This window comes from Danio rerio, chromosome 5 (genome assembly GCF_049306965.1).
Source record: "Danio rerio strain Tuebingen ecotype United States chromosome 5, GRCz12tu, whole genome shotgun sequence".
In the NCBI taxonomy this organism is placed as follows: domain Eukaryota; kingdom Metazoa; phylum Chordata; class Actinopteri; order Cypriniformes; family Danionidae; genus Danio; species Danio rerio.
Window position 1 is genome coordinate 71,583,644 of NC_133180.1, and position 24,550 is coordinate 71,608,193.

General features: G+C 37.3%; 1 protein-coding gene across 4 annotated transcripts in view; it reads right to left on the minus strand.

The window, feature by feature from the left end:
- Positions 1 to 10,921: 10,921 nt before the first annotated feature.
- notch1b (notch receptor 1b) overlaps positions 10,922 to 24,550 on the minus strand; it is a 190,383-nt gene continuing 176,754 nt past the window's right edge. For 3 of the 4 annotated variants that reach the window (XM_073951084.1, XM_073951085.1, XM_005168649.6), the window contains 6 exons: positions 24,198 to 24,288; positions 23,942 to 24,104; positions 18,508 to 18,806; positions 18,212 to 18,359; positions 16,979 to 17,076; positions 10,922 to 15,750 (listed from right to left, as the gene is read on the minus strand). In XM_073951084.1, coding sequence (XP_073807185.1) covers positions 14,467 to 15,750; positions 16,979 to 17,076; positions 18,212 to 18,359; positions 18,508 to 18,806; positions 23,942 to 24,104; positions 24,198 to 24,288 — 2,083 coding nt within the window. In that variant the 3' untranslated portion in view covers positions 10,922 to 14,466. 4 annotated transcript variants of the gene reach the window in all.

A 24,550-nucleotide genomic window follows, 5' to 3' on the forward strand; every position in this document is an offset into this window, starting at 1 on the left:
AAACCCCAGTGAGTGTGGATTCAGAACAGCCTTCAGTATACAGCACACTTCAAAATAACACACTGACTAACACTGTACTGTTTTAAACGCTTATTGTTCACGGTTTGCTGTTGTGGGTGAAATGTATGTAGAAATTTGTTATTAGGCCCTGTGGATTTTGTTGAGAGAAGTATACACCTGCTTTGTTTTGGGGGTTTTGTCATTGCAGTTCTGTTTTACTTGTGTTTTTTTTTAAAGATAATTAGAAAAAGCCTACTTAAAGGATGGTCTATGGAGGACGAAACCTGCAAAAACAATAAATAAATATGCAAATAAATAAATAAATGAATAAATAAATACACAAATTCCTGTATAAATTAATAAATAGATAAATATGCAAATAAACTAATAAATGAATAAACATACAAAGTCCTGCATAAATAAAACAATAAATATTCAAACAAATAAATAAATGTATATATAGATACACAAATCCCTGCGTAAATAAAATCTAAAATAAATTAATAAATACACAAATAAATAAATGTATATATAAATCTACAAATTCCTGCATTAATAAAACAAACAAATAAATATGCAAATAAATGAATAGATAAATATACAAATTCCTGCATAAATATGCAAATAAACAAATATGAAAGTAAATGAATGAATAAATATACAAATTCTTGCATAAATAAATAAAAATTCAAATAAATGTATATAAAAATCTACAAATTCCTGCATAAATAAAGCAATCAATAAATAAATAAACATGCAAGTAAACAATTAAATGAATGAATAAATATAAAAATCCCTGCATAAATAAAATATTAAATAAATAAATATGCAAATAAATAAATGTATATATAAATCTGCAAATTTCTGCATAAATAAAGCAATAAATAAATATGCAAATAAATAAATATACAAATCCCTGCATAAATAAAACAATAAATAAATAAATATGCAAATAAATAAATTAATGTATATATACATCTACAAATTCCTGCATAAATAAAACTATAAATATGCAAATAAATAAATGTATATATTAATTTACAAATTCCTGCATAAATAAAGCAATAAATAAAGAAATATGCAAATAAATTAATTAATTAATAAATACATATACGGATCCCTGCATAAATAAAATATTAAATAAATAAATACGCAAATAAATAAATGATATATATATTAATTTACAAATCCCTGCATAAATAAAACATTAAATAAATAAATATGCAAATAAATAAATGAATGTATAAAAAAATCTACAAATTTCAGCCAAAAATAAATAAATAAATAAATAAACATGCAAATAAATAAATAAACAAATGAAGTAATATATATATATATATATACGTATACTTTCAGTTTAGCATTTTCTTATTCCCCCAACATCTGTGTAATTTATTACATTTTTAATCTGCTCGCACTACCATTTATATATCACCCATATAGCCTACATACATACATACAGCTGTGTAATTTTAAAAACTACTGATGTTATTCCTTTCAAATGTAAAATCAAAATGTTGTCATTTACAGCTTAAAATAACAGTTATATGAAATCAATACCCCTGGTTTTAAATCACAGGTGTTATGCAGCACGTCAATATAAACCAAAATCTCTAAGGAATGTTTAAAGCGCCTTGTTAAAACTGGGTTATGAATATTTAAAGCAGTTCTGCAGGCAAGTTTTGTTCCACTCCGATGCTGTCAAGGTGTACCTTCATTCATTCATTTTCTTTTCGGCTAAGTCCCTTTATTAATCAGGGGTGGCCACAGCGGATTGAACCGCCAACTTATACTGCATATGTTTTACGCAGCGGATGCCCTTCCAGCTGCAACCCATCTCTGGGAAACATCCATGCACACTCATTCACAATCATACACTACTGACAATTTAGCCTACCCAATTCACCTATAGCATATGTCTTTGGACTGTGGGGGAAACCGGAGCACCCAGAGGAAACCCAAACGAACAGGAGGAGAACTAGCAAACTCCACACAGAAATGCCAACTGACCCAGCTGAGGCTCGAACCAGCAACCTTCTATTATCATTATTAATATTATAATTATTTTATATGGAATTTCCATCATGACACCTCAACACTGATTCACAGAGCGATCATTCACCTCCCTGCACTGCCCAGCTTTGTGTCTTACAGGCAACGCAATAACAAACACTGCAAAACACACTGCCTATGACTTATTAATGTGGAGACATATATCTTCGCCCAAACTATACTGCCAAAACATGCTGCAGATGCAGAGGTGCGGTCATTGTAGATTATGCAACTTTATGCTGATGCAGTATTTAAATGAATGCTAAGAAAATATATGAATCCATACTGTATCTCTCAAGGCTGAAATTCAATTCATCTTTATTTCTATAGCGCTTTTACAATGTAGAGTGTGTCATAGCAGCTTAACAAAAGTTCTAGCAAATAGAAACTGTGTCAGTCTAGTGTGGTTTCAATTTCACTGCTGAAAGTCCAAACACTAAAAAGCAAATCCATCGATGCGCTGAAAATTGAACAGGATGCTCACAAATTTGATTGTAAGTCAATTTAAATAGCATTTCTCTCCTTCAGTTTACCTCGGAGAACTTTTTTAAGCCTGTTAGTGGGCATGAATTTAGGCTCAGGAGATATTTTGTAATAAATTAAAAGCGTTCATGCCACTGGTTATCTGAAAAAGCTGCTTATTAGCTGTACACATAGATAAAGCACATTATTTGTTGCTCTTGTTATTAAAGCATGGAGAGGCAATAATACCAACACACAGATGAAGACAGAATTATTAGCCCTCCTAAATTGTTAGCCCCTGTGTATATTTTTCTCCCTTTAATTTCTGTTTATCTGAAGATTTAGAGATCTAGAAAATATGATCATGTCACCCCAATTTTATCCTCCTTACACTGGCTGCCTGTTAAGTTTCGTATTGAATTTAAAATATTGCTTGCTTACCTATAAAGCTTTAAATAATCTAGCTCCTGTTTATCTAACAAACCTTTTGTCTCGCTACAATCCAACCCGCTCTTTAAGATCTCAAAACTCAGGGCTTCTGGTAGTACCTAGAATAGCAAAGTCTAGTAAAGGAGGTTGAGCCTTCTCATTTATGGCACCTAAACTCTGGAATAGCCTTCCTGATAATGTCCGAGGCTCAATGCACTCTCGCAGTTCAAAACTAGATTAAAGACCTATCTTTTTAGTAAAGCATACAATCAGGGCATCACTTAACGGTGTGATACATGAATGTGCTCCACACAGGTTTCTTCATCTCGTTTATATACACTATGAACAGCAGCTACACTAATTATTCTCTTTATTCTCTATTTCCACCAGGGGATACTCATCCCGAGGCCCTCAGACTATGCAGCACCACTGATTCGATCCAAGACAGCAACGGGATGATCCCAAGGTTCCTATAATCCTTTACCAGGCTGTATGCGCAGATGCTGTTGTGGTCATTGAAGAGTGGAGAGCATGAGACTGATTCCTGTGACGCTCCAGGGACAGACGAGTCTTCGCTGAGGTCCAGCATCCTCCAGCCTCCGGTGCCTTGACTGCAGCTCTACACAAGACGTTTGGCCAGAGGAGAAATGGTCGTGCCCAACTGAGCCTGGTTTCCCACGAGGTTTTTTAATTCTTCACTTTCGCCAATTGGTGAAGTTTTTTCCTCGCCGCTGTTGCCACTGGCTTGCATGGTTGGGGATCTGTAGAGCTGCGCATCGATGGATTTGCTCTTCAGTGCTTGGACTCTCAGTAGTGAATAATAAACCACACTGAACTGAGCTAAACTGACCTGAACTTAGACACTGAAAACTGAACTACACTGTTTCAATTTACTATGAGCTTCTATGTGAAGCTGCTTTGACACAATCTACACTGTGAAAGCGCTATACAAATAAAGGTGAAATTTATTTATTCAGCACATTTGTAAACATAATAGTTTTAATAACTCATTTCTGGTTACTTTTATCTTTGTCATGATGACAGTACATCATATTTGATTAGATTGGGGGATAAATTTCTCTTGGTAACATTCAACATGCCCAAAATCTCCTGAAGGACTCTGGTTGTGCAGGCTTCTGTCCTCTGAAATCAATGTTTGTCTAAATTGACACTGGATTTATTAGACTGATGTCTTGGGAACAGGACAGATGCTGAACAGATGCTTTCTACTTAATGAAACGGTGACATGAAAGGTAAATCAAGCCTTTCGACAGTCCATGAGCCTGAAACTTAAACTGTGGCAGTACTGTGAAGACAACAGAAATCAAATGATGGTAAAAAATAAACATTAATGAGCTGCCTATTTTAATTATACAAACAATAATTTTTAACCTTTAAGGAACACTCAAATGGCAGCACAGTGGTGCAGTGGGTAGCACAATCGCCTCACAGAAAGAAGGTTGCTGGTTCGAGCCCCGGGTGTGTCAGATGGCATTTCTGCGTGGAGTTAGCCTGTTCTCCCCGTGTTCGCGTGGGTTTCCTCCGGGGGCTCCGGTTTCCCCCACAGTTCAAAGATGTAATATAGGTGAATTGGGTAAGTTAAATTGGCTGTAGTGTATGTGTGTGAATGAGTGTGTATGGATGTTTCCCAGTGATTGGTTGCAGCTGGAAGGGCATCCCCTGCGTAAAACATACTCTGGAAAAGTTGGCGGTTCATTCCGTTGTGGCGACCCTAGATTAATAAAGGGACTAAGCCGAAAATAAAATAAATGAATGACAAAATGAAAACTCTTCGTTTTTTTTAATTTAGGTTCATTTTACAATTCTCCAATAGTTAAACAGTAAATCTTCAGGTCTGGCAGGAGCACTTTTAGCTTAGCTTAGCATAGATCATTGAATCAGATTAGACCATTAGCATCTCCCTCAAAAATGAACAAAGAGTTTAAATAATTTTCCTACTTTCCTAGCTTCTATAATATCCTTGCCCCTGATGCAGCCTTGTATGGCATGGGCATACTCACACTATGTACAGTTGCCTTGAACCGGGCCGAACCACGCTTGTCCATTCCCCAACCCCAAGTCCTCGTGCTGCAGGAATTAGGAGGTTTGCTGAAGGAACAGCTGTGGTGCAGTGAGGGGTTTGCATCTTTAATTATCTAAGACAGTTCACTAGGCCCGTGCAGAGCCGGCAGGGGTGGGGGGTGGGGGGGTGCGCGCGTACTGAAGAGCGGTGTTGTCGCGCGCATACTGATCAGCTGTGTTGTCGCGCGCATACTCAAGAGCGGTGTTGTCGCGCGCCTACTGAAGGGCGGGACCGAAGGTGTGCTTAATAAATACATATGAAACAATCCCTTAAAAGTCATGTCTCGTCTCAAGTGAGCCCAAGCACTTTGGCATACCTCTTCCAAATGGGCCAGGGCTAGCCAACTGAACCGCGCCTGAGCCCGATTCAGAGCATTTACACTTCTCAAACATTCTGGGAAAAAGGCCTGGGCACGGTTCAGATAGCTTAGTGTGAGTGCGCCTTAAAGGTGCAGTAGGTGATCTTTCACAATGCTAACAGCTTAGCATAAATCTCTGAATCACACTCCCTCCCCTGCCGTCTAGAGCCACGCCTCCTTAAACACGAGCACAGCAAGAACCCTCTCTCATGTGTTAAAAGCGACTATAGTGCTTGTCCGGCAGCGTGCAAGCCAAACTGACATGCGATTTCAGAGTTAATATTAGAGTTGCATAGTAAACAATATAGAGAGAGACTAGGCGGAATAGCGGTGTTTACTTGTGTTTTGTTGGTAAACTAATTAAAATCTACATTATTGATGCTGTAAAAGGTCTCTTATGAAACTGAAAAAAGTCTTATCAATCTTTTATCGGAAGATTTTAGTGGCTGAACAACACTTGTCTGAAGATATAGCTCATTTGTAACAACAACGTTACATCAGCTTTGCATGAAGCTAAAACAGTTTTAAACCAGAACATTACCTGTCTAAGAGAAATCCTTCAGCCATTGTGTCATCCTTTCTCCAGCGTGCAAAGGTAACTCAAATATTGATTCAGGTTTTTAAAAAGTTTTAATTCAGCATATTTTTACAGATCGCGCGTGAATGCGTGGCGGTCGGCGGAGCTGCGTACAAAAGGCTGCGCAGTTGTTCAAATCTACATTTGCTGACAGACAGATTGGGCTGCTTATCGGGATTATGAGAGATGTTGGTCCGACTCAATTTAATTGGATGAACATTTTTTTGTTTTATGCCTTACACAAAATATAAAAATACATGTAAAGACATTTAGATCATTTACTTGAATCATTACTATTAGACTGTGAAGAGACTTTCAACCAGCACAACAAAAAATGCTTCTGAAGACAATCACCTACTGCACCTTTAAGTTCCTTGATTATAACATAAGAATGATATCAGCCTAGGCCATATCAGCCTAGTAACTAGCAACATTTATTTTTTTGTTGGTATTAGTACATGAAGCTACAGAAGAGTTAAACTTTAAGTAGGAAAATTATTAAAATAACTCTGGTCATTTTTGTGCGAGATGCTAATGGTCTAATCAGATTCAGTGATTTATGCTAAGCTAAGGTAAAAGTGCTCCTGGGAGAGCGGCTGAATAGATTCAAAAATGGTAAATAATCTTAAACTTTTGCAAAACTTTTTTTTAGAGTGTTTTAAAGTGTTCCTTCAAGAGTTGGAGCAGAGTCCTGTATTATATCATAATTCTGTAAAAAAATCGCTGCCTTAATTTATTTTACTTAAATCAAATGAACCTTTCTAGTCATATCAACCTGCATAAATCAAACCAGCTAAAGTTATTAAGTTAAATTAATAAGGGGCAGTACAGTGACTCAGTGGTTAGCACTGTCGCCTCAAAGCAGGAAGGTCACTGGTTCATGTCCTGGCTGGGCCATTTGGCCAAGTGGCATTATGTTCTCCCTGTGTTGGCTTGGGTTTTCTCTCTGGGTGCTCCGGTTTCCCCCACAGTCCAAAGTCATGCACTAGATGAATTGGATAAGTCAAATTTTCCGTAGCGTATGATTGGAAGTGTGTATGGGTGTTTCCCAGTATTGGGAAGCGACTGGAAGGGCATGCGTAAAACATATGCTGGAATAGTTGGCAGTTCATTCCGCAGTGGCGACCTCTGAAATAGAGACTAAGCTGAAGGAAAAGGAGGGAATGAATGTTATATAACTTCAACATTTTTGCTACAGTTTTGTGGTACAGTGTGTAGAATGATCACCTCACACCTGGTTTCCCCCAGGTGCTCCGGTTTCCCGCACAGTCCAAACACATGCGCCATGTGAACTGAGTAAGCTAAATTGTCCATAGTGTATGAGTGTGTATGAGTGTGTATGGATGTTTCCCTGTGATGGGTTGTGGCTGTAAGGGCATCTGATGCGTAAAACATATGCTGAATAAGTTGGCGGTTCATTCCGCTGTGGCGACCCCAGATTAATAAAGGGACTAAGCCGAAAAGAAAATGAATGAATGAATGAATAAAAATGTGCAACAAACTAAACACCCTTAAATCATTGGCTCCAGTATTTTTTTACAGTTTATAGATACAACCCCAACATTGATTATTACTATGTAATATTATACGTAACTATCTGTATCTCAGCTACAAAGTTTGGCCTAAATTCCGAATATCCATATACAAGTACAAATCTTTACATCTTTGTAATGTAAACAAATCCTAAATGGCTTTGCTATAAACATGATATGGTTGTTGTTGTCAGACGAGCTGGTTTGCTTTTCAGAAACTGCTGATACAGGGATTTTCACGAATAACCGTCTCTAGGGTCTACAGAGAATGATCTGTTGTTGTTGAGGTCAGTGGAGAATGACCAGGCCGGTTCAAGATAGTAGAAATACAACAACCGTATCTCGTATCTCTGAACACACAATTCATCAAACCTTGTAGATAAGCTACTTCATCCGAAGAAGAGCACAATCAGCCAAAAACAGCAACCTCAGGCTAAAACACACACAGGCCTAATAAGTTGTAACAGAAGACTGGTTGCCTGGTCTGATGAATCTTAAAATCTGCTGCCACTATATTGGATGGCACATTGGCCAAAAACACATTTAGTGAACTCGTCCTGAAGCTCAAATAATCTTTAAAGGGTGTCTTGAACATGACAGTGAGTTCACTAAAAAGCCAGTGTGGTTTCCAGTTTTCTTCAGATGATCTTGTTTTCTGTTGATTAGAAAGAAACTAAAGAAAGAAGCTCATACATGTTGTAAACAAGTGTAGAGAGATGACCCAATATTAATTTTTGGTTAAACTACCCCTTTAACACTATGTTTGTAACACCTTCCCTGTTGAAAAATCCAGCTTAAACCAGCCTAGGATGGTTGGCTGGTTTTAGCTGGTTTGACCAGGCTCGTTTTAGAGGGGTTTTTGCCATTTCCAGGCTGGTTTCCAGCCATTTCCAGCCTGGTCTTAGCTGGTCAGGCTGGGAGATGACCAGCTAAAACCAACTTGACTAGCCTAGCCAAGCTGAGAGCCCAGCCAAAACCAGCTTTGTCCAGCTTAATCCAGGCTGGTCAAGTTGGTTTTAGCTGGTCATTTTCCAGCCTAAAAACCAGGCTGGAAACCCCTTTAAAACCAGTCAGATCGACCAGCTAAAACCAGCCAACCGTCATAGGCTGGGTTAGGCTGGATTTTTCAGCAGGATTGTCACAAATCTCAGTGACCAAATCTCTGAGTAATGTTACCAGTACCTTGTTGAAGGTATGCAATGAAAAATTAAGTCAATTCTGAAGCCAAATTTGATGTTCAAACCTGGTAGGCTACTAGCAATAAAGTGTCTGGTGAGTGTAGTTTGACAAAAATATTCAAGGAGAGTTTTGTTGTGGGGACCATGAAATAAGTAGGCCTAAGTTAGTTGAAATGAACCTTTGTTGTCTCCATATCGTGGTGAAAGTCCCCAATAAGTGCTCCATACTCTTTTTTTTCTTTGCATTTACTGCATCGCGTGCATTCGTCTTTTCAGCAGCAGATGGCGCTGACGAGTTTCATATGTACTTCAGCAGATGACGTACGCGATTAAACAATCAGCAGTTGCTAGAAGGGATACAGCTGCAGAGGAAAGCTAACGAAAATACAATTAAATACGTAAGCCTCTAAATACATATTAATATTCATAGATTAAATTTAGAATTAATTGTTCATTAATTGTGTTTTAATAACGTCAACCCCTACCCAACGCTATATCCAAGTAATGTAAAAAACAGTAATTACACTGAGTACTGTTCATATTATTTATTAAATTGACATTAAATTATATGTTTAACATCTACCCCAACTGTAAACCTACCCCTCAATGTAAAAGTATTTATTATTGCAGTGCACGTGTCACAACAATTATGCAATATTGACGTGAGTATCCGCAGCTGTATCCCTTCTAGACTACCTCTCGTCGATTTCACATCTTCACGTAAGTTTGTCATTCATACGATTTATTATAATACTTCTACCATAAAGAACAAACAAAACAAAAACAACACTGAAACCCTTTCCTGTTTTAGGAACTATGATTGATATAGCAAAAAAATAGATATTTAGGGATATTCACTCACTAAAAATCAAATCCATTGACTTTGACGGATAAAAAGCTGAATTTCCATAACTTTCCACTGGCCATAATAAACCGGAAACAAAAACAGGCTGATGTTGTGCATAATTTCTTTGCATAATATTCAAATGTTTTTAGCTCGAATATTTTGCGGTACTTTATTAACCATATGATAACAATGGACACTTTTCCTCAGATTTTGGAAAAACAAAATCTGAGGTAACGTTACTGTTTTCTTGGCTACAAAGGGGCGCCTCCCTCCTCGATAGTTTTACAGATTTTATACTTTTTGAAACCCATCAGTCTTTGAAGTGGACATTTTTAAGCCCAAAATCCTAAAATATATTTACAATAATATATTGTCCTGGCATGTTTGCCACAGTTAGCAGGTAGGCCTAGTCTTCTGTTTACTGCATTTGAATTTAGTGACTGAGCGTGAAAGGAATAAAATGGAGCTGAAAATAGGCTAAAGATAACAATAGGGATAACAATCTTACACTACCTGACAAGACTTATAATATAGGACAAATAACAACTTGACTTATAGTTGATCATTTGGTATCAGAAGTGGCTTATATGAAAGCCTCTAGATTATGCTTATTTTACCAAAATAAAGTATGTTCATGTCTTGATTTTGAATTATTTAATTAGGACAGTAAGGTCTGACTTTGCTTAGACAAAAGTCTTGTCACTTAAAAATAATGTACAGTATAGAATATAAAGTCATGCTGCAGTGGAAATTTTTTTTTTATTGTGTATGATTCCCATGAGCTGCATCCATACATCTCTGTAATGACTCAAATAACGTACTAAGAAAGTCATCTGGAATGGCAGAGAAAGCATTCTTGCAGGACTCCCTCAAGAGTTCATCAAGATTCGTTGGATTCATCTTCAATGCCTCCTCCTTCATCTTACCCCAGACATGCTCAATAATGTTCATATCTGGTGACAGGGCTGGCCAATCCTGGAGCACTTTGACCTTCTTTGCTTTCAGGAATTTTGATGTTGGGTCATTGGGATGCAGTTCAACAGATGATTCATCAGACCTTCTGCCACTTTTACAAATGATCAACTAGAAGTCAAGTTATTATTTGTTGCTCTTACAACCGGGATCGATGACAAGACTTATGTCAAGTAGTGATGTAGATTTTATACAAAAACCTTTTAATGCCTGAAATAGGCGTTTTAACATCGATATATGATGTTTCAGAAATTCTGCGACAACCCTGGATAATGGCAACAACTAACCATAGCAATGTTAGCTTGGCCAAAATATTGTATTCTACAGTGTTGTTTGAGTAATGTCATGGTTTAATCACTGACACAAATAAAATGTGCTAAAAGAAAATGTTGGTGCAGGAAGACTTAAGAAAAGCAACAAAGGAGACTTAATTCTGAATACACAATGGGATCTTTTATTATTCATAGAAACTGTACAGACAGTAGAACTGACAGATACTCTGCATGTAAACTACACTTTTGCAGATGGGTAATATTTACAGACATTTTATACTCAGTGCTGTTCAAATCCGATGAACTCAGAAGTACTGATGGCTTAAAGAGGATATATATGACACCACCACCATATCCCTTTAGGGCAGTGTTTCTCAACCACGTTCCTGGAGGACCGCCAGCACTGCATGTTTTGTACGTCTCCTTTGTCTGTCACACCCATTACAGGTCTTACAGTCTCAGCTAATGAGCTGACGATCTGAATCAGGTGCGTTCAGTTAGAGAGACATGGAAATTTGCAGAGCTGGTGGTCCTTCAGGAGCGTGGTTGAGAAACACTGCTTTAGAGACCTTTTAACTTGTTTTTATGGACGATTATTGGTGATCAATAAATATCGAGTCAAAAAAACATCTACTGTATGTTATTCTTTATGACGTAACCTCTAATCATTCTTGTGTATACATATTCTTAGATTTATCTCTACTCAGTGATACTGAGAAAAAAATATACGTTCTGCGTATGATAGAAAACATAACTACGTAGCATTAAAATAGTTCAAATTTCCATGGCACACTTAAGATTTCTGAAACAAAATCCTGTTTACATGACAACGCATAAAATATATCTATATACATCAGCCATAGGCTCAAACGAAGATACAAAACTGGAAGTACAGTGAAGAGAAGTTCAATTTGAAACACCTCATAAATCCCAGACACTTGTTGGCCACGTGACCAGTTCTACAAAACCAGAGGAAAGATACAGAGATCTTGACATTACGACTTGTTTCACACAAGCTAATATCAAGTATTTCCTGTAAATAGCTCAGATCCTCACTTTGACATCCACGCTCACAGCGGACGTTTACAAAAATCTGCATTTGCAAGAATTTATTATACAAGAAACAGAGAAAGAATGAGAAAAAAAAATCAATTTGAACTATACAAATGTTCAATTATAATACCACTACTTATTTGTAGTTTAAACCTTGCGACGCACACACATAAACCTAACGAAACAAATATCAGAAACGTTAGCAAATTCATTCGTCTTCTAGTAACGGAAAAGCAGCTTGTTTCAGACAACATAAATCTACTTTAACACTGAAGTTTGTTGTACAAAAACATGCTCTCTATAATGCCCGTACATGAACTTCGCATTTGTACAAAGTTTTTACAATATTAGTTCAAATAAAACTGAAACGATGACCGATCTACTGAAAAAAAATAATAAAAAAACATAAAATAAAATACAGGCATATTTTAAGACCAATAAATACCCAGTGTGTACATTTGACTACAGTGTATTACGGTTATTACACCACTGACCTTCTTCATTGTTTAAAGTCGGCATTAAATAAAAATGTAAATAGTAGTGCTTGTTATAAATGACAAATCGGTGAACTTCATTTTATAAAAAAAATGACTCCTCATAATCTTTAATTGAATTAAAGCACTTAACCTTCCCTTCCCTCAAAACGACTTTTTTTAAACTTCTGGTCACATGATCTGATTTAGGGCGGGGCCATCAGTGCAGGTCTTGTTTCACGTGAGCTAGTGGTTTAAACAAATATAGTACGATTCTGTTCGCAAAATTTAGCTTCTCGTTCTCATCATCGGGCATTTGAAAACATTTAATTTGACTGACGGTTATTCCGGTAAACTGGTGTTGTCGCGACACTGAATTTTGGTACCTATCGCTACTGCAATTTTTGTAATCTTTATTTCATAATAATGCTCCTAATCTTTAGTCAAACACCACAACCTTTCCTGCCCCCTCAAAACGACGGTGGGGCTAACAGAGCAGGCCTCGTTTCGCATAAGCTAGTGGTTCGAACAAATATAGTATGATTTCGTTCGTAAAATTTAGCTCTTCTTCTCATCATCGGAATCGGAAAACATTTAATTTGACCGACAGTAGATCCCGGTGGTACCAATCGGTACTGCAAGTTTTAAAATCTTTATTTTAAATAAAATAACATAACTTCCCCCCCCCTTTAAAATAACTTTTCTTACTGTGGGTCACATGGTCTGTCTTTAGGGCGGGGCTATCAGTGCGGGACTGAGTTATTAATTGCACAAATATCCGCTTGTTAAGTCGTGACGTATTGAATACTGTTTTCGGTTCCAAGTCGCTACTCATTTGAGTTAAGTAAATATTCGTATACAAACACTTTTTAGTCATATCACACATTAAAGTGAATTTTATATGAAATCGAGTTTATACAACAGTCTCTAGACTAGTCTGCTTCACAGACATCAATATTTTAACAATTTATAAAAATTGATCAATTCCTGTCCATCGGATATTAGGCATGGATATATATATATATTGCGATCGTGTTTTTTAGAAATATTACATCGTTTTGTACAGGTTTATTATTACGATTAGTACGATTCTATTTGTAAAATTTAGCTCCTCGTTCTCGTCATCGGGCATCTGAAAACATTTATTTAACCAACAATGATAACAGTGGACTAGAGTCGTCACGATACTGAATTTTGATACCATTCGGTACTTTAGTTTTAAAAATGTCCATTTCCCACTAATATTTCAGTGCGGTTGAGCACGTATACACAACTGCACTTAAATATTAGCAGCAAATGGAAGTTTTAAAAATTTGAGTAATAATTGGTACCGAAATTCATTACCGGGACAACCCTACGATAGAAACTAAAGGATGATTTATACGACGATGCTGATGTGCACCTCTCAAACAATAAAACTACGTTGCATCGACTCATAGTGCAAGCTTTATAACTAGTCGCCTCGGTAGCGCTGACGAGTGCGGGCGAGGGTGAGAGCCGCGCGAACCCATTGGAGTGAGTGTTTACAAGTGTTGAGTCTCATGAAGGACCTCCAGATGGAAAATTTTGTTTTGTGTTAACCGTATGATTAAAGTTGTTGCACGTCCGCCGGTTACCGCCTCAGAATGAACGAGTTTAAGCTACTTGTACATTAAGGTAACGTAAAAAAAAAAACACCTTTGATGAAACTCGACACAAAAGAACATAATAAAACCTAGCGATTCAGATGTGTTATTGCAGAGCAACACAAACAGCACACAGAAGTATAAATGCATGGCTACATACAAGGCAATCGCCGTGGGTCATTTGACGCAGAAGTATAAACCAGCCTTGATCCTCCACAACTGGCATTCAAATATTATCCAATTTGGCAAATCTTCTAATGATCCACTTGGACAAAAATCAAGCCCCGCCCTAAATTTTTATTTATTTATTTCACAAATCGTTTCAATCGGATGTAATGTTAGGTGAAAAATCAACAATTTTAAGTTTCATTTCATGCCGACTTTAAGATTTAATGTTTTGTGCCCAAATTAAAAAAAAAATGATGACAAGTATATAAATAACAAAATGTCAATAAATTAAAGAAAAAAAAAGGTTAGTACAAGCGGCGTATAAAAGACCCTTCAGTATAAGCAGGCTTATGGAATGTGCCTTCATTTAGCGAATCTCATTGTTCTACTTGAATTGCTCGGGCATGTGTCCGATTTGTGACTGCATGCTGGTGGGAGGACTGGATATACCCTCCGACCAATCGGACATGTTGGAATTGGGTGACGAGCTGGACCACTGGTCTGGAGAACCGGGAGATGGCGTGAGGAAAGGATGGTGGTCAGGCACTTGAAGTTGGTGGTTGGGAGTATTGGCGTCCAATGCGGGAGTGTAACTGTGCTGGGAAGGTGGCGTCAGGAACTGCGTGCCCGCCATGCTGGACCCCAGAGAGGACGGGTTGAGCAGCTGGGTCTCCTGGGGGATTATAGTATGGATGGACATGCTGTTCCCTGCGCTCTGCTGGAGCTCCGGTCCACCCAGATCACCCCCGATGAAGTTCTGGCTCTGGCTCTGCAGCTGGACGCCGGTCTGCTGGGGCCGCGGCTGCATGCTCTGCTGCATCTGCTGCATTAGGTGTGTGTTCTGCATGCTTTGATAGTTCATCATTTGAGAGAGCGTGGCAGGGCGGCCATTGTGATGTGACGTCATCAAGCCCGATTGGTGAAGGTTGGCTTGACCTGAGGCGTTTCTCATGGCTGTGAACTGGTTTTGCGGAGCCATGCTTCCATGCATCCGCTCTAGCCATTCGCATTGACCGTTCATGACGTTTGAACCGTTCGATCCGGCCACCGGAAGATGAGTGAGACGTGGAGGCAATGGATCAAACTGTATATGGGAAAGATCTTGGTTGTTGCCAATTCCAAGATGGCTGACGCCCATGTGGTTGTCTGACATTCCCTGTAGCTGATTGAGCGACATGGAGGGCGATTGTTGGAAGGGTGATGTCATCTGGGGTGGCGAGGCGATGTCAGAAATATACCCGTGAGGCGACTCTAGGGAATCCACCGGAGAGAGAACAGCCGAGCTGTCTAATAAGTTTCCCTTTCCGTCTTGCGCTTTCTTCTTTTTGACTTTCATATCTTTGCCGTCTTTGCAGCCGATGCCTTTAGTGCTGGGCTTACGAGGTTTTTTGCTTTGCACCGAGGGCTTCATGTTGCCCATGAAGCCATTGGGGGAGCAGAGGGGTGGGGAAAGGGTGGTGCAGAGCGGGGCGCTGTGCATGGGAGGACTGCGCACTAGGTTGTATTCATCAATAAGACGCACAATATCATGATGCATTCTGTCTTGCGCGATGTCTCGCGGGAGTCGATCCATGTGGTCTGTGATTTCCCGGTTTGCAAAATGCTCCAGAAGAACTTTAGCCGTCTCGTAACTTCCTTCCCTTGCCGCCAGGAAAAGAGGAGTCTCCTCCTGATCATGGGGAAATCATTTGTTAGGCACAAGCTTAATAAAAATGGTTTCTTGTCATAGTTTTCACCTGAATCATGTACAAACTCCAAGTTATTCCAATATAATGTGAGTTTCTTATTTAGCTGAACGCAAATATTTTTAAGAATGTTGGTAACCAAACAGTTAATGGTCCAAATTGACTTCCATAATATTTCTTTGGTGCCTAGCTACACTATTTCTTTGTCCTAACACTCGATGCCTGCTGTGACATGCAATAAAAGGTAGCTTTTCCAGGTTAACAACTGGCAACAGCCTGAATACAGGCCGTCTGGGCGTGTCTGTAGAATTTATTACCTTCGTTTAGTAAAAATATTCAACCATGTATCAAAAACAAGGCATCATTTAAAAGCCATGACACTATAGTTTCATGTTCTGAACTTGTTTTTTAAATCTGTGCACCAATCGAATCCTGAAGGAGTATTTGTCCTAACCATCTGCAACACTCGGAAGGTCTATTTTAGAAATATCATGGCAAAAAAACACCATAAACCAGTGTTTCTCAACCACGTTCCTGGAGAACCACCAACACTACATGTTTTGGATGTTTCCTTTCTCTGTCACACCCATTACAGGTCTTTCAGTCTCTGCTAATGAGCTGATGATCTGAATCTTGTGTGTTTGGTTAAGTAAACATGGAAAATGAGCAGAGGCAGTGGTTCTTCAGGAACATGGTTGAGACCCACTGCCATAAGTACTTTTTTGTTTAGAATTATTTTTAAGGGGCTTTTGGTCTTTATTATGATAGGACAGTAGAGATTTCAGACAGAAAAGCATTGGGAGCATAGAGCGGGGAAGAATCGGCAAAGGACCTTGTGCTGGGGATCGAATCAGGTCGCTGTGAGCATGTCTGTGCTATATGTCGGCAAACAGTACAACTAAGCTGTTGGCGCCGACAGCCTATGTACTTTTAATAATGTTAAATATGTTTTAATTAGATTATAACCCTTATTGGGAATGCAGTGACTGATATTTAAATGTTTCTATTGGTTTGTAACACATATCGTTAGGTATCTCATCGCATTACCACTTGGTCAACAACATTCTTCAAAATATCTTCTATTGTGTTCAAAGTCATGCAAGTTTGGGCAGATGGAGGACTCCCAAATGATGACAGGATTTTCAGTTTTGGCTGAACTGTCCCTTGTCTACCTGAACATAGCATTATAAAAAAGAATCAAGTGCTGCTCACCTTATTGTTCTGCATGTCTTTATTTGCCCCATTCTTAAGCAACACCATCGCTGCATCTACATTGTTCACAGCTGCTGCCCAGTGAAGAGCAGATTTACCTGTGTCGCAAACAGAAAACACTTCAGCATGTGCTCTATTACAGTACATTTAATGAGAAAAACTAAATATATTAACAAATTAGACGTTTGATGACGTCTATAGTAAAATAAAGACAGAAGTAAATAACATTTTTTTTTTTGTGGAAACCAATACTTTTTCAGGATATTTTAATTACATTTTTTTTTGCATTTTATGTAACATTAAAAATGTCTTTACTTGCATTTTAAACTGTTTAATACTGAAATTAAATTAAATAAATATAAAAAAAGAAAGATATTGAAAAAAGACAAATATTAATAGTCAACTACAATTTTCTTAAGTTTTAAATGTAATTTATTCCTGTGTATTACATTATTATTCAAAAATCATTCTTATATACTCATTTGATACTAAAGAATCATTTATTATAATTATCATCAGTGTTAAGAATAATTCAACTGCTTACATTTTTTAAATATGTTTTTTTTATTTTACATTTTAATTATTTTTTTTCAGCATTTTATAGTAAATAAAATGTTCAAATGTTCTAATTTTCTGACACTTCACAAATCTCTTCACTCACTTTTGGATTGGTATAATATAGAATAAGTATTAAATAAAAATAATAATAATAATAATAATAATAATGATAATATTAACATTAATAATAATAATAATAATAAAAATAATACCAATAACGATAATCAAATAATAATAATGATAATGGAATAATAATAATAATGATAATAAAATAATACTAATAAAATAATATTATTAATAATAATAATGAAATAATAATAATGATAATAAATAATGATTATAAATTATTATTAATGATAATAATAATAATGATAATAAAATAATAACGATGATGATATTATTATTAATAATAATAATAATAATAATACAAAAACAATAATAGTGATAATAAAATATTATTATTAATAATAATAATAGTAATAATAATAATAATTAATGACCACAATTTTTCATTGTCTGAAAAAGAACACAATAAAAACTCTTTTCAATGAGAGCATTCACAAAACCTATAAAGAAATGCTAATAAAAATAATGCGTAAAGTCTCTGACTGGTAGTGTAGCTACATTTACTATAACTGAAAGAGTGAATGATGCACGGCAGTCCAATAGTCATACCAAAGTCATCAATGGCATTAACGTCAGCATGGCAGTTGATGAGTTCCTCCACCATGCCCTCGACCGCCAGTCTTGCGGCCAGTATCAGAGGTGTGGTGCCATCATGCATGCGGGCGTCTAGATCTGTGGCACGGTTCCGTATCAAAATCTGCACGAGAAACAATGGTTAACATCTTTAGGAAAACAGACACAAGCAATATCATTTCATGTCAACGGCCCCTTTAGGAATATGTTTTCTGAGAAAAATGGTGATGTGTTCAATACTTATTTCCCCGACTGTATATTGTTCCACATACCTGGAAGACGCCTTGGGCATCAGCAGCCACAGCGGCATGTAATGGAGTCCTGCCCATATTGTCCTGGATGTTAGCATCAGCACTGGCCTCCAGCAGTCGTTTCGCGGCGTCTGAGCGGGCGTAGCGGGCAGCCAGGTGTAGAGCCGTCTCACCCGTGCGGTCTGTCTGGTTATGAAGGTTGGCGCCCTGATAGATGAAGTCATTGATGACGTTTGCTGAAGCGTCTTCCTCTTCCTCGCTATTTCCCGTTTCGAGCCCTCCTCCACTGCAGGATGCAATCATCAGAGGAGTAAAGCCATCTAGAGAGGGAAAACGAGAGAGAAAGTGTCTGTTATGCATTTTTATTATAGTCGGATAGTTCATAGCTGTCTAAAGTATTCTAGTAAAATTATTAGCCCTCCTTTTTTCTTTTCTTTTTTTATATTTCCCAAATGATGTTTAACAGAGCAAGGGACTTTTCACAGTACTTCTGATAATATTTTTTCTTCTGGAGAAAGTCTTATTTGTTTTATTTTGGCGAGGAATAAAAGCAGTTTTTAATTTTTTTAAACCATTTTAAGGTCAATATTATTAGCCCCTTTAAGTAATATTTGTCTCGATAGTCTACAAAACAAACCTTCATTATACAATGACTTGCCTAATTACCCTAACCTGCCTAATTAACCCAGTTAAGCCTTTAAATGTCGCTTTAAGCTGAATACTATTATCTTGAAAAATATCTAGTAAAATATTTTGTGCTGTCATCATGCCAAAGATAAGAAATCAGTTATTAGAAATTAGTTATTAAAACTATTAGTATAAAAAATGTAGCCAATGTATATCCCAGAGGTTTGTGATGCAACAATTACAGTGGAGCAATAAATAAATCATTTTTTTCCCCCATAGAGCGAAACAAACACTGCACAATTATGTAGAGGACGGGGACTTACAAAAATATACAATTCACATATTTTTGTCGGAAGAAAAATATTTTTGGAACGGATTTCGTTTTGTATTTTAATTTTAATATATTTTGTTGGTCAGTCATCTACAAAATGAAAAAAAGAAGAACGAATAAACTTTTAGGTGAAGTGAACTATTCAGTTTTGAATAATGTCTCTTTTTCAACTGTATCATCAAAAATAAAAGAGTAGCCTATATTAAACTGTTTTCACTGTGACAAACACATCCATTGATCAGGTCAGTTTTGCTTTCGTTTAATCAAATTGTTCGTTTAAATATATATATATTTACAGTTGAAGTCAGAATTATTAGCTGCCTTTGATTTTTTTTCCTTTTTAAAACATTTCCCAAATGATGTTTAACAGAGCAAGTACATTTTCACAGTATGTCTGATAATATTTTTTCTTCAGGAGAAAGTCTTATTTGTATTATTTCGGCTGTAATAAAAGCAGTTTAAAATTTTTTAAAAACCATTTTAAAGTCAAAATTATTAGCCTCTTTAAGCTATATATTTTTACTGATAGCCGTGATATATTTAAATAATATCAGCACCCATACAGCCTCTTTACCCTTTGTGTATTACTCCGCCCACATACAGCCAGCAACAAGCAGACACTACAGATCTAAAGTTTAAAAGATGCTTGCTCAGCTGTTTAACTGTCAGCTTATGATTTGAATCCAAGGTGGAAGAAAGTAGTTCCTCATACAAAAGTGTTTTTGAGACTCTGTTTAATTTTGTTTTTATATACACAATTATGCCGTCAAACTGTTGTATAAATGCAATATCACACTCGTAGCAGTGCGATATGGCCGATATACAGCCATATCACACTGCTACTCGTGTGATATTGCTCATACAATCGTTTTATATTTTATGCAATGTAGTTAAAAGTTTGCATGACCAATTATTAATCTTATTCACCCACAACCCACCCATAATTAAACATCATGTAGCCTTTTGCGTACACCATGTAGTACTTTTTGATTACCTGACCCGCATATTAATGGCTGCACCAGCAGATATAACCATGATCTATTAACGCTCTGCAGCACCTGCTTATATGCGCACAACCGTGTTTTATGTGTGTTCAATGCCAAGACAGAAACTCCATAAGGTAACATAAACTGCACACACTTGATTACTATTTTAATGTGTAAAGTAGTGGACACGTCTCACAGCAAGCATATCCTTTAAATGTCCATGCTTAATCTGTCATTGATAAGGTCTATCGATTGAAATTATTAGCCCCCCTTTGATTTTTTTTTTTTCTGATCAACTGCAGAAAAAAATAATTCATAATAAAAAAGAAACTCAAAAGGGTCTGAAAAAAAAGCGATTAAATGAAGACAAAGTTGACAATTTTTAAAATCCATATAATTTCCACAAAAATCCCAGTATGTATAGTTACTTACTAAACATTTGAGGAAAAAGAGTCTAAAACAAATGAAACTCCACTCCCACACCAAAGTATTTCCTTAGAGCAGAGCTAGTTTCACAGCAAACCTAAAGAAACGTTTCCCTCTAAGTGACGAACCAAAGAAACAAACAAATCGAAGTTGGATTTGACGTGCTGCTTTTCTGAATCACCCCAGATCGCTTCGATAACCGACTGTAATCAAGCGTGGCGGTTTGGTAAAGCTCAGAGACGCAGGCCACACTTTGAAACTTCAACCGTTGGTAAAACTGAGCATTATCACCTTTGAGAAGCTGCTTTCTTTGCTGACTTCGACAGGGGCTTCTCGGCTTCAAAAGAATAGCTATTCCCAGATCGGCTCTTGATTTGGTCGATTTAAAAACATCAATCCACATGAAGGCCAAAGAGAGGAAAAACAGCTTGCGAAGGGATGGCAAAAGAACGTTGCCTTTGTGTTTGTCAGGGATACGCTTGTGATTATAGAATGGGAGCGGCTTTAATTAATAAAACACATGTAAGCAGAATGATATCGCAGGATGAATCGTTAAGACTGGTAAAAATGTGCTCAGTCTCCAGGGTTTACGGCTTTCAGTCGGAGCCTTTGAAGTGGATTCTGTTTCCCACAGGGCCCTGAGCATTAACTCCTACTTAGAGCTCAATTCAGTGCTTCATCCTAGCACTCGACAGCGCGCGCACACACACTGCGTGCAGACCGGAGAACAGGTGTAATCCATAAGCAATGAACATCTTTTAGACTGGTTGAGTTCTCAGGAATATCGGAATGATTATACGCTTTTTTTTGTTAGATAAACAAGAAAAATGATTTGTAAAAATCTTTCAAATGATAAAAAAAAGTCATTATAATTATTAATTGCATTAATAAAATTAATATTAAATAATAATAAATATTAATATTAATTAATTGTAAGGATACATTTATGTATTTAATAAAATGTTATTTATTTCAATGAATTTTAATATTATTATTCTTTCATTTTCCTTCAACTTAGTCCCTTATTTATCAGTGGTCGCCACAGTGGAATGAACCGCCACCTATTCCAGCATATATTTTACACAGCGGATGCCTTTTCAGCCACAACCCAATATTTTTTCAACACATTTCTCTAATAACTGATTTCTTTGACCTTTTCCATGATGACAGCATGTAATATTTGACTAGATATTCTTTAAGACACTTCTATACAGCTTAAAGTGACATTTAAAGGCTTAACTAGGTTAATCAGGTAAGTAAGGGTAATTAGGCTAGTCATTGTATAATGATGGTTTGCTCTGTAGACAAGTGGTTCCCAACCTTTTTTTTTTTGCCTGTGACCCCCATTTTCCCCAGGAAAATAAGGCCCCCATCCACATTCAATGCTATTATTGCTCATATAAGTTTGCTGTAGGTATGAAAAAAAGATTGTTTTCAAACAAACGGAATGTTTAATACTATATCTAGATAGGTTTATGCACAAATACTAGCTTAATGTAAAATATTAAAGCATTGGGTACACACTGCGGTATTGGGGATGAGTCGTCTGCAAATGTCTTATTAATTTGGATGGCCTCATGGATTCGTTAGCAAGAACTTTGATTGGATCAGGGACTCTTTGCTTCGAAAAAATATAATAAAACCATAGTTCAGGTAACTATCTAGGTATTTCCTGCAGACTGTGTTTCCAGTATTGCTAGCGCTGTGACCTGAAACGTTTGGAGCTTCCTCACCTGGGTCCAGTATCCTTGGGTCATTACTGTTATTAGCTGAAGGCGAATCAGTGAGACAGTAGCTGCACCTCAAATGGCACACCAGGCCCGTGCAGAGACCTTCCAAGGGGCATGTGCAGCGGAAAAAATTATTGAAGACCCGAGGTGGGGGGGAGGGGGATGGGGGTGTAGGTGAGGGTTGTCGCGCGTGAACTGAAGAGCAGGGGGGGTGGGGGTGATGTTGCGCGCGAACTGAAGAGGTGGGGTGCACATCAGATCATTAGGGAAGGGCACTTTCTATCCAAGACTAAAAAGGGCATGTGCACACTGAGCAGCATAATATACACACTGAGCAGCATAATATATGTATGTAGTGTCGTCCCAAATGGAGCACTAATGTTTTTTTTACAAACCGTTTCCCTGATGACGTTTGACGGTTGCCAAATCAGTGAAATAAATGACCAAACTATCAAATAATACCTGCCATAAGTCAACCCGTATTCACCATAGAGAGGCGCTATAATCCCTCTCGTAGGAGAATTTTGCCTTCACCATCCAAAATAAATGAAGTTATGCAACATGTGAGCCCGATAGCTCCGCCCCTTCCGCTACCTGCGGTCGTTGAGTGCGTGAAGTGTCCATCATTACACACTTCATTTTACTAGGCTGAATGAGTGCATCATCCGGGTAATTAAAGTGCACTTATTATTTTTAGAGTTTTCAGTGTGAACGCATTTACACTATTTATACTACAAAATTGTGTAGAATAGTAAATATGTGACTGGGACGCAGCTTCTGTCTTTTTTGGGGAGGACGAATTACAAATTTGTCCATTTTTTGGGTCAGCCAGAGGATAAAATGAAAGGCAACATGATCGTTCTCCTAATTCTCCACTGCTAAAAAAAAAAAAGTAAAACATGGCACGACCCCCCACAGAGCTCGCTGAGGCCCCCTTGTGGGCCTGGACCCCTCTGTTGGGTACCGCGGCTGTAGACAACTGAAAAAAATATTGATTAAGGGAGCTAATAATTTTGACCTTAAAAAGGTTTTAAAAATGAATTTAAAACTGCTTTTATTCTAGTCGAAATAAAACAAATAAGACTTTTTGCAGAAGAAAAAATATTATGGGAATTACAGTTTAAAATTCCTTGCTCTGTTAAACATCATTTGGGAAATTTTTCAAAAATAATTCACATGAGAGTGAATGAGTTTGACTTAATTTAAACTGTTTAGTCTAAAGAAACATAAAGCTGTATTATTATTATTTTTTAATAATTTTTATACTTCAACCCTTCTTTTTTGACCTAAAAAAGTCAAAATACTCAGCAAAACCATTATTATGTTATAAAAAAAGAAGAGAAACCATGTCTAACCTGGTCCTCGGGCATTGACGTCCATGCAGTCGTTCTCTATCTCGCCCTGAGGCGGTGTGGGAGCGATGGATGGGATGCGCAGATCGGCTGCGTCCAAATGCTGCTGCGTCCACTGTCTGTGATCTGGCTGATCGTCTAAATCCAGCATTGCCTGCTCCTCAGACTGAAAGAAGACAACCAGACGTTTCTTTTAACATCAGAACATGTTATAAATGACGTGATTTGATGATTTCATGTAAAGTGCAGCTCTGCTCACCCTGAAGCGTTTGCTGTCGGACTGTTCCTCCTCTCCCCATTCATTCTGGTTGTCGTCCATTAACGAAATGTCTGAACAGTTCTTGAGTGGCCTGTTTTAAGAACAAAATAACTCATTAGAGATGCAGCGATAACCTTTATAGAACAAATGAGCTTCAACATAGATAGCTGTCATTGTATTCCAACTTCATATTCAGAAATGTTATAATCTATTAGTCAGTTATAGATAAAGGTCTTATGTACGGCTCACATATACAGTTGAAGTCAGAATTATTCGCCCTCCTGTGAATGTTTTTTCTTCATTCAATATTTCCCAAATGATGTTTAACAAAGCAAGGAATTGTTATCAGTATT